Source organism: Cynocephalus volans, chromosome 8, assembly GCF_027409185.1.
Source record: "Cynocephalus volans isolate mCynVol1 chromosome 8, mCynVol1.pri, whole genome shotgun sequence".
In the NCBI taxonomy this organism is placed as follows: domain Eukaryota; kingdom Metazoa; phylum Chordata; class Mammalia; order Dermoptera; family Cynocephalidae; genus Cynocephalus; species Cynocephalus volans.
In genome coordinates this window covers 57,177,004-57,188,171 of record NC_084467.1, presented here as the reverse complement: position 1 = coordinate 57,188,171, position 11,168 = coordinate 57,177,004, and the positions used below count along the sequence as shown (strand labels likewise).

The 11,168-nt window shown below is 36.4% G+C and overlaps 1 protein-coding gene across 1 annotated transcript in view; it reads right to left on the bottom strand.

Moving 5' to 3' along the window:
* Positions 1-916: 916 nt before the first annotated feature.
* The window catches only part of DYNLT5 (dynein light chain Tctex-type family member 5), a 32,539-nt gene continuing 22,287 nt past the window's right edge, over positions 917-11,168 (bottom strand). The window contains exons 2-4 of the mRNA XM_063107163.1: positions 8,011-8,102; positions 1,855-1,979; positions 917-1,120 (exon numbers count right to left, since the gene is read on the bottom strand). Coding sequence (XP_062963233.1) covers positions 917-1,120; positions 1,855-1,979; positions 8,011-8,102 — 421 coding nt within the window. The remainder of the gene's footprint in view (positions 1,121-1,854; positions 1,980-8,010; positions 8,103-11,168) is intronic.

The window sequence follows — 11,168 nt, the reverse complement described above, 5'->3', positions numbered from 1 at the left end:
TATTTGTTAAGCTGCCAGCTATATAATTTACATAAAAGTTCATTAGCCTAGGAAAACCTATTCAAAAGCACATTAGGCAGTGTATATTTAAAAACAGTGTCTCCTTACAATATATGATTTTATGTTACAGATACATTTACTATTAAGCATCATGTATATTTAATATCACAACGTCTACTTCAGTGCCCTAAAAAGCCTTTGCTCACTTTATAGTTTCCATTATTGAAGAGCCAACATTCAGTTCTCCCATAATTTTGTAAAGTGCAGGCAACCTACAAGAGCTTCTAGATTTAGCTTGTGGTCCTGTGGGACCACAATAATTGTTATGAAGTCATTAATTCTACCTCGGCAGTTTCAACTGTCAGGTACATGTAACAATAATTGCAGTTAATGAATGCTGCTCAATTTATTAAGTGCAAAATGAAAACCAGTATCCTTTTATATGCAGCACTGAGGCATACTGACATTTATCATTTCTGTATACCTACCATGTTGTATACCTACTGTCATTTATTGGTCAGGGCATATAACCATATATATTTTTTAAAGCTTCTTTTTATTAAAAAGTAATAGAGGAAATTCTAACTCTCTAATTAAAGAGTAATTAAAATAATTAGTACCCAAAGTAATATTTATTAAGAATCTATGTCTATGATAATCAATCCAGCAGAACCAAGACTTAGTACCTGCTTTGGATAAACAAGATTCTTTCTTGAGCCACCCCACCCACCCCCATCCTTACAAGAGTGTGAAAAATTCTAAACACTTCCAGTTGTTTAAAATATTAGTGTTGTTTCTTTTTCAAATATTTTGTCAGTAAAGCTTTTGTGTACATAGATACAGCCTGTTTCATGATTTTAAAAAGAACTAGATTTCTTATTTTTACACACATACACAAAAGATTTCTTATTTTCAATCACTCAAAGTAAACTGCATAGACACCTGCAAGAGCAAAGAGAGAAGAATTTCGGAAAACATAAGATGAAAAGGTGTCACTTTTAGGATCCCAGAGACATCTGCTTCCAATAAATATGCTCTGACTGTCTAGTTGTCCAATGTGAATAATCACAATTAGTTTATATCGTGGAATCATCAAGTCCTTGACTTGGGCTTTAATAACCTAGAAATAAAAAAAAAAATGAGTTTCCTCATTTGAAACTCAAAAATCTTAACCTTTGTCTAAATACAGTGGATTTAATTTAAGAAAATACCATAATGTATTGTAGATACTTTCAGCAACTCTTGTATAACCATAATCATGATTTTCCTTCAAGCATGAGATAGGACATTCAGGGACAAAATGATAACACCAGCAATAAATCTACACTTTCTAAGGTACGTGGAAAAACTGTAATTCAGAATACAGAATTTAATGATTATTACATTGTCTGAAAAATCCAGGTTAAGATGGCTTCCCTTCAAAGAATGTTGGCATTAGTTACACTGTCTTGTTCATGTCTAATTAAGAGACCATAAATCTGGAGTCTCTTGTAATATGACTAATCATGAATGTTTATTAACAAGTGTTATAAAAAAGAAGGTAGAGAAAACCTTGATAAAATGCCAGCACTGAGGTTGATAAAAACATAAATGTACTTAAAGATCACAATGTCTGCATTTGATAGCACAAACACATGCAAATGATGCACATAATTATTGCAGTAGACAAAAGCTTTTTATACACAAACACATACACACACATATGGAATATGACCTAATAAATATTTTCATAAAATATAAATATGCATTTTAACTGCTACTGCAAATTAATTCCCTTCGTCAAAAAGCAGCGGGTGTTATGCTTTCAGCAAATATTCTAGTTACAGTTAACACTTTGGGAAATAACATACGTACCTCAGAAATCGTTTTAGTCATCTGTCTACAGAGTTCTGGTTCATATTTTTCTTCTTGTAGGTAGTTAGTTAACACATCTTTCAAAATATCATTGACAGCGACCACAGGAAAATGTTTGGTAGGACCTGAAAATATACACAGAATTTCTTTCTAAGAAGTAATTTCAAATTATATCTACCCATCCCATAGGCTAATCAAAAGAGTATTGAAACATACAGAGACATTAAATCTTCCAGGTGGCCTCTACTTAAGGAAAAAACAAGTCCTAATTAGGTTTCTAGTGAGGTTCTCTGGGAGGGACTACAAGACAACAGACTCCTACATTTACCAAATTACCTAAAAAGTGCGCTCAATACTACTGATGTTTGACATTCAAAGTCAACCTCACACCAACCTTCCCACTGCTAGGGACTACAAAGTCTCAACATGTTTCTAACTGGCTCCCCAACTCTTGTATCTGCCCCTCCAATCTATCTGCCAGATCTCACAGTGACATTCCCCTTAACAAAGTCTAGGATTTGGCTCCTACCCAACCTCTGCGCTCTCCTCCCATCCCCAAAGCCCCCATGTGCATGGGGCTCCAATCTCCTGGACTCTGTCTTTCAAAGCATGCTCATGTGTCCTTGTTCTTGCTCTTTTCTTCAAATGGAATGCTATTCCCCATCTTTTTCATCTGAGAAAAGCCACTCATGTTTCAAGTCCAGGTAGCCTTCCTTCTCCCTTCAAGTAAAAATCATCCCTCTCTTTTCCCTACTCCTGATACACCAGGTCCCACTGCAATCCTGGCTCCTAACCCACTTAATGAGAGCTAAGGCATAACTGCATTTCTGTCTAGTGAAATGTAAGCAAGATCAGACTTTATCCTTCTCAGAATCTACTACAATGCAGAAGGCATAAGGAATGTTAATGTATGATTTCTGAATTTAAATAGAATTAAATATTTTATAGATAATAATCATTGCACAAATAATGGCTACTTTTTGTTTAACATTTTCTATGTCAGGCACTATGATAAACACTTTATATTCATTTACCTTATATATATTCCATAGATCTCTGAGGTGAATTTCACTGTTATTCCCACTTCAGAGATGGAGAAACAGAGGTTTAAATACATTGAGTAACCTGCCCAGAATCACACAGTGACAGAGCTGGGATGCACAGGAGATTTATCTGATGCCAGAGCTTATATTCTCAACTACATTCAGTCCAAGTTCAGAGCAGAAGCTTCAGATGGATCTTCTTTATCCTGCACCCCAGGAATGCTAGCCTCATCATCCCTCTGGTTATATGCTCATGTCACTGTACGACATGAACATGGTGCCCAGGCCTGGCATACAGAGGCTCAACCATCACTTGTAGAGTTGATAAAGATGATGGAGTAAGATCAAGAATCATATCCAATTCTCTTTTAACGGTCATCAGGATCTATTAAGTGTTTACTTTCAGTGACTATATCAGTCAGGGTCAAAGGAAACATATGGCACACTAAAGTTAGGACAATTCCAGGAGGATTTAATAAAAAAACCTTTTAGGAAGGTCTGGGTAAGGTGCAGGAAATCACAGGGATAGTGCATACCCCTTGGCTAGTAGAAGGGAGGGTGTTACTCTCACCACACCGAGGCTTGAGGAATCTAGAAAGGGAGCTCATACCAGATCCCAGAAGAATTATTTAGACAGGGCTCCCTTGAGAGCAGCTTATGACCTGTGGTTGAGGGAAGTAACCTGTCTGAGATGAACCCACAGGCAGGGAGCCAGGGAAATAAACACACCAACCTCACACTTTTCTCTCCCTCTGCCTTCCTGTTGAGGTTTCCCATTGGCTGAACTTAACCAGCCTGTGACTGTAGTCCAGTTAGGTCAGCCTCCCAAGGCTCAATAAATAGCATTTTTATTTTGATGATAATTAGGAATTGTTCAATTTAATTTAAATCGGGGTGGGGGATAAATCTGAACATATAAAGTGGAGACATCTGACACAATGACTCTAATAATTAACCACAATATTTATTCAGCAGGAATCTCTGTTCTGTGGGACAGAGTCAAGCAGTTATAAACCTGTGAAGGGTAGGTCTTGCTTGTTCCTGCTTCTTGGGCTCAGAGATAGGGCAACAGATACAAGTACCCCTGTAAGCAAGCTCCTGGCTACTTACAGACCTCGGTGTCACCTTCCTGTGCATCTTTTAAAAGATTTCCACTTTCATGGTCTTGTGAAATGAAGCTAAATTTGAGGGTGATTTCCCCCCCTTTTTTAAAAAATGGTACCACTAGCTTTGACTAAATTAAACAGATTAGGTCCTTTAGATTGACACCCTTCTCTTTTTCACTGCCTCCTTCCAAGCACTCACATTGCACATACCTTGCCTGACCTACATCGTTCACCTGGAACTTAATTCTGCCCTGCATTATACCTACTCGCATGCTCTGTTCTCTTCAGAAAACAGTAACTTCCGTTAGTGCAAATATTTTGTCTGCCTAGTACTCCCCGCTTTCATTTGGGAACAGGATGTCCCTGTCTAGGAACCGGTCCTTTCCTACTCTAACCAGGTTGTTCTTTCAGATTTATGACTACGTCCCATGAGGTGAGTCCAAGACCAGGGCATGGTTGGTTGACTGGGGGTGAAGGACAGGCCAATTAGAAATTTTTATTTTAAACTGGAACTAGGTAAAAAGAATTAAACTCTTTCTGGTGGAAAAAGTTATGACATGTGACCCTTAAGAATTGCTGGAGGCCATGTTTTTCATGGTGGGAAGACAGCCAGGCCACAATGAGAGAAGGAAGCTACATATAGGTTAGTACTGGAAAGAGAATCCTGGTGGCACTTGAGTCCCTACTTCCAGTAGTTCCCGTGTTCCAGCTGTACCAGTGTCCTTCCCACACTTTGCTGTGTTTTTTAAAACTCATTCACCAGATTCTGTTTTGAAAATATTTTGAAATATAGCAGTGAAATTTTCTTATTTTACTTCTTCATGACCTTTCCCTTATATATCCAGAATCACCCACTGCCTTTCTCAGATTGGGCTGTTGAGATACAAAGAGTCAATGTTCAGCTTTTGACTTCCAAAATTAGCTCCTGAAGCTACCTTCAGAGTCAGCTAATGTGAATGGCAAAGCTGCTCTTCTTCTTCTTTTTAATTTTTGAATTATTATTATTATTATTATTTTCCTTAGGAGGGAAAAATTGTTTTAGAAATCAAAAGGCAAAGACCTGAAGGGTCAAGACAAAAAAAACCCCAAAACCCTAAAAAAACAAACAAAACTTGTCTTTATGAGATTTAAGAAAGGATAAAGATATAATTAACATAACTATGCCTCAACTGCCCCGAATTGGGGGTAATAATAAGAATTACAACATATTGGTTTTGTTAGGTTTAAATTAGGTAAAATATTAAAAATGTTTAGGATAGTGCCTGCCACACAATAAACACTCATTAGATATTTATTCTTATTAGAATTTTTCCTGTTATTGTGGTTGTTGCATTCTGCAGGAGGAGATGGCATTTGCCTTGCTGAGAAGGCAGCAAGATGGAAGAGGCTGTAAGGAGATGACAGTGAGGGCCCATGGTCGGGAAGGACCCCATGGGGTGCCACAGTCAACTGAGAGAGTGGCAGGTTCTGTCTACAAACACCTGACATCAGAGACAGGGCCTGAGCACCTCATGGAAGCTGAACTCAAATGATCTCTTTCTCTCCCTCAATATTTGGGATCTACTTTCCATTATGTTGGCTTCATTCTCAGGCAGGCTATCTCGACGTGGCAGCACAGATGGCCTCCAAAAGTTCTTGTCTGACCTGGTGCTTATAGTCTGTGTTTCTAAAGGATAACACATCGTCGTTCCAGAAAAAGTTCTGTGAAGCCCTTGTTCCACAATTAATAGGAAGTTACAGTGACTATCATGGGAGGCTTTTATTCTTAGTGATATATGGTAAGGTCCTAGAGTCACTCACTTTGGGGAGCAATAACATAATGAATGGAGAAGAAATTTGAATTTATTAATTCATTTGATTCTCACAGTATCCCTATGATGTACAGACTATTTTCCCAATTTACAGATGAAGAAACTGAGATTCAAGAATGCCAAACACCTTGCTCAAACATCATTTAACTAAGAAATGGCAAAACTAGTACTTGAATTCAGATATATCAGATCCCACAGCCTGTACTTTCTTCTATGCTCTTGTTTCAGTAATTAATTAATGAGAAAATGTAAATGATGCTTTATTACAAGAAATATAGCTTCTTTTTTCCATCCCTTTTTTCTTCTCATGAATTTTACTCATGTTTCATCTCAGTTTTGGTAGCTATAATTACTTAGATAAAGGGAGGACAAACATGCTACATATTTAAAAGGCGTTTAGATGATACAAACATTATTGGATAGAATGAAAAATTGATTAAACACAATAGTGCTAGTGATTTGACTTATCCCCCGCCCCCCATTCTTCTGGCCAGTGTTACATTGGGTATCTATGAGGAAATCTTTACCAAAGGCCCACAAAGTACCTTTCACATGCAAAATAAACCCAGAAGCAAGTGCAAGCGGAAACACAGTTTGGATTGAGTATTGATAAAATGGCCAGTTGAATGCTTATGAATGTATATTGTCAAGCATAAAAGATTTTAATCATTGAATAATCCACACAGACTTTTATAAGAAAATATGAAAATATTTTATCCATACTGAGCTATCTCTAAAATTGCTTTTCTAACTCAGTTTAACACAATATTTCTAAAACTGATAAGATGACTTGGTTAGTTTACTTGAGGAAATAAGTTGTGAAAACATAGCCTCATGAAGAAGAAACACAGGGATTCACATTTCATCTGCTTTATCTTGTTGAAATCTGCACAGCTCAAAGTCATAAGCACCCAATGGCTAAGAACTTTTAGTTGCAAGTGGGGAAAAACCTGACCCAAACTTGGCTTGCCTAACTGAAAAGTCTAAGGGTAGCTAGCTGGATTTAGGACTCAAATGATGACATCAGGATTCGATTGTTCTCTCTGTTTCAGGCTCCATGTAAGGGCAAGATGGCAGAAGCTGCTATAGCCCCTACATTTGTTTGGGTTCCTGGGTCTTATCTGCTTTTCCAGCAGGCCAAACATTTCCTGAATTTCATCTCAAAGGCTTTGATTGTATTAAACCAGGATTACATGCCATCCTAGAGTCAGTCACTACTTCATCTGTGAAGCCAGTGTAAGCTACAACATAATACTACAGATCAAAGGTGGTGGTGATGGTGATGGTGGGACTTCACCAAAGGAAATTGTGTGGGGCTACCAGAAGGAGGATAAAAGTATATTGGATGGCAGGAATATTAGTTGTCCATCAAAGGCACTATGAATATACCAGTAGATTGTCTAATCATGAAGCCCTGTAATCTGTGTAGTCTTCGTGATTACTGTAGAAAACTGGCTACAAGGCCTAATGGGTTATGCTGATGGTCTGTAATTTTCTTGGGGTTAACTGGCCACAGATGAATCACCCTGGCCCACAGAGTCTTACTTTGCCCCTTGGTAAGTCTCAGCGGAATTTCTATATAGCAGTAATTATATATGGATTCAGGTAACAGTGGGAAGGTACACATTTAGAGAAAACAACTAAGTCTAGGAGGAAACATGAATGGAAAAATATACTCGCCATGGACTCCACCTGGGAGTACAGGGGCAGGTGCAAAGATCTTTGTTTTCAAAGACCTGAAACCTCAGTGGTAATGGATAAACATCTCTGTCAACAGGGGACCATAAATCACTTCCTTGAGGTTTTTTCCCCCCTCCTGTCAACAACATTGGTTTTGTTGGATAAAACATTAATGCATATCTCTTTCCTTTAATACACACACACACACACACACACACACACACACACACACACACACACACACATATATCTCCACCTGGAAATACCCAATGAACTTCTTAATTCAGTAATTTACTATACATATCAGTGTCACTCAGTGAATTGCTTTTCCTATTCATGAAACACTGGTGAAGAAAACTAGGCAATGGATATTGCTCCCATTTTGCAGAGGAAAAAACTAAAGCAGCATATCATGCTAGGATTAAAGATAATGTTAGGTTATCAGATATAATTTTAAATAAACGTCAGTCACCAAAGTAGAAATTTAAAATAGGGGTGAAAGATAAAATTACACACCCAGCTGATAGGAGTTTTCCATCTGAACTGTAAGGTGAGAGACATCATCATGCTGGTTAGGTGCATCCATATAAGACACAGTACTCATGGAGCTAAGAGCAAGGGAGAAAATAAATTTTTAATCATTTTTATAACAATGATACAAAACACAGTATTGCTTTAAGCTAAAAGGTTATAAAGGTAAAGTTTTCTCTAAACAAATTTCAAGTCCTATGTAAATATCCCAGTGACATATTTAAAGTCTAAAACATTTTAGAGATGAAAATGCTAAGATGTAGAGAAATTACGTGGAACAGGTCTCAATGTAGTGGTTGAAGCCCAGTGCAGTTACCTAGGTCATCTGATTATCCAGAAAGTGTTTCTGGGTTGATCTATGTCTATAAGGTAACAGAGTACATGTTTCAAATGGCATTGCCTGTCATGTCTCTACCACAGATGCAAAGGCTCTCTTCAAAGTACACGAAGCTCAAAAATAAGACTGGAGAATATATGAGGAAGTTTAAAATGTTGGGAAACAATTCTATACATACATGGGATATTATAAAGAGTTCACGATTATATGTACCTCACAAAATCACCTTAGTATATAAAAAAAGAAAAACTCATCTACAAGGTGAAAAAAACTGCAATTCACCCAAACTATCATAAATCAATAAGCATCAATAACCCTTTTCAACATTAAGAAAGGGTTTTGGCTTGGTTACCAAGGCAATATGAGCTTTCCCAGGTGCTAAACAAGAGACCCAAGCAAAGAGGAGCCCATAATGTCCTTCCAGCACTACTTAATTCAACTTAGTTCAGAAGAAATTCAGTAACTAATGGCAGTCTCAGAAAGCTATACCCCCAATTTTCTCCACCTGTGAAAATGGAAGTTAAGACAGATGTCATTTCAAAGGAGATATAATAGTATGTGTGTGTTTTCAGAGTGACCACTTTTCTAAGCAGGCTATAGTTTTGCTTTAACTAAATGAGAAAGAGATATTTGTTCTTAATCTTTTGGGATCTTTTCCCTCTACAAGTAGTTTAAATACTTCATTCTCAGCTGTTTGGAATTAGTGAACTTCTTGCAAATTGATATACTGAGAAAACCATGGATAATCTATTTTCAAAAATCTTTTAATACAATACAATTTACATGATAAATTAAGGTTTACCCACCCAGCTCAAGAAACTGATGCAAGAAATTCTGATTGCTTTTTTCACAATGGATTTCTGGATTAGTGATTTAGTCTTCATTCTTATAACACCTGCCTTCCTCAATTATCTGCTGCTCTTTGAAGTAGCAACCAATCTGTTTGGCCATACTGGCTGCAGGTGTTGTGGGCAGTACCAAAGATGATAGCTTCTGCTTAAAAAACCCAACGTTGTATACCCCACTGATTCTAGGATAAGCCAGTCTGCCCCAGTATCATATATGCAACTTTTAATTTTGCAAAACATTTCCCATCAATTACCTCATTTTACCTTCACAATACCCTTTGAAGTAAGTAAAGGGGTCATTATTCCACCCATTTCAGAGATAAAGGGAATGAAGCAAGGGGCTTAACATCATACTTGTAGAAAAGACAGACTTCTGTTTCCAATATCTTATTTATCTCCCAGCGACAGTCTCACACATGAGTATATCTAACAGAATGAAATAGGGGCAATGACTACCTGAAATAATTAATTACTGTCATTAAAACTTACTTACCCAAACATGTAGAAGGTATTGATAAAAACCCTATTTCTTTTCTATTGAACACCATATTAAAATTCATAGAAAGAGAAATAGAGTTGGTACAAAACTCAAATTAGCTGGTGTTAGAAGTCTAAGACAAAAAAGCTAATAGGACTTTTACAAACAGTCTTCACTATTGCTTTGCTTAGTGTTATTAAAGATTGATAATCAGTGCACTTCATAATATGATTGCTATAAAATTGGTAAGTGTCATACAGGCAGCTTAAAAACTTCACTGGTTGAAGATTGGTGTGCAAATAGAAAGTTTTACAGGCTGACTTTTTTTTGAGTTATTGAAAATGATTTCATTTAGTGCTTTTTTATTTCCACAGTTATCATCTAAACGGTGTATGCTCATTGTAAAAATTTCAAAACATACAGAGAAGTATAAAGGAGGAAGTAAAATTATACAAAAAAATTACTAACCCCAGTGGGTTAGTTTTAACATTAAAAAAAATGTTAACATTAAAAAAAAATCTTTTCAAACATGATTTTACATATGGAACTATATTATAGATACTGGGCTTATTTTTTCACTCAAAAATGTATTGTGGATAACTTTCCATGTCAACAAACAGTAATGAATATTTTAAATAATAAAACAGTATTTAATATATGAACATTCTGTATTTTACTTAACCATTTGTTCTCCAGGCCATTATTTAGGTTATTTCAAATATTTCACTATTATAAAGAAAATTGTAATGAACATTGTGGCAGGGACTGCCATTTGCTTTCCAATGTTGTTCTCTCCTTCTTTGGTAATAGAACCCTAAATTTGTGGAAACATTTTTGTACAGATTAAAGATAAATTCTTAGTCTCTTTTTGTGCTATTGTGGCTATGTGGCTTATGCACTAATGAGATATAAATGGAACTGTTGGATGGAAATTCTTAGAGAGCTCCCTCAAAAGAATTAATTCAACCAGTAGGAGAGAATCTTTAGCCTTCTTGGTGACTGGAAAGTAGATATAATGGCAACAGTGGGCAGTATTTTGGATTTTGTGATAACTTCATGGATTACAAATTAAAAAAAAAAAAAATAGAAGCCTAGATCTCTGAACTACCTCCCTCTAGACTTTTATATGAGAGAAAAATAAATTTCTATTTTGTTTAAGCTACTGTTATATAACAGTATTTATTAAAAATTATTATAAGAAGCATTAGATATATGACACAAGTTCTAGCTGATACAGAGTTTGCTTCTTAGAAGTGGAACATCACAAGTAATAAAACATGATACCTGAAGTTAGTTTTGTGGAGAAGGGGCTTTGAGGAGTAAGGTGTTTCAGATATTTTCCTGGAAACCTGGCAACTTTTATCATGCAGAGGGAAAATATTTGGCTGGTCTATTGCTTTTCTGTACCTTGAAAGGCTGACCATGTATCAATCAAGATTATAACTTCATGGAAAACTGCAGGAAAATTTTGCTTTTATAA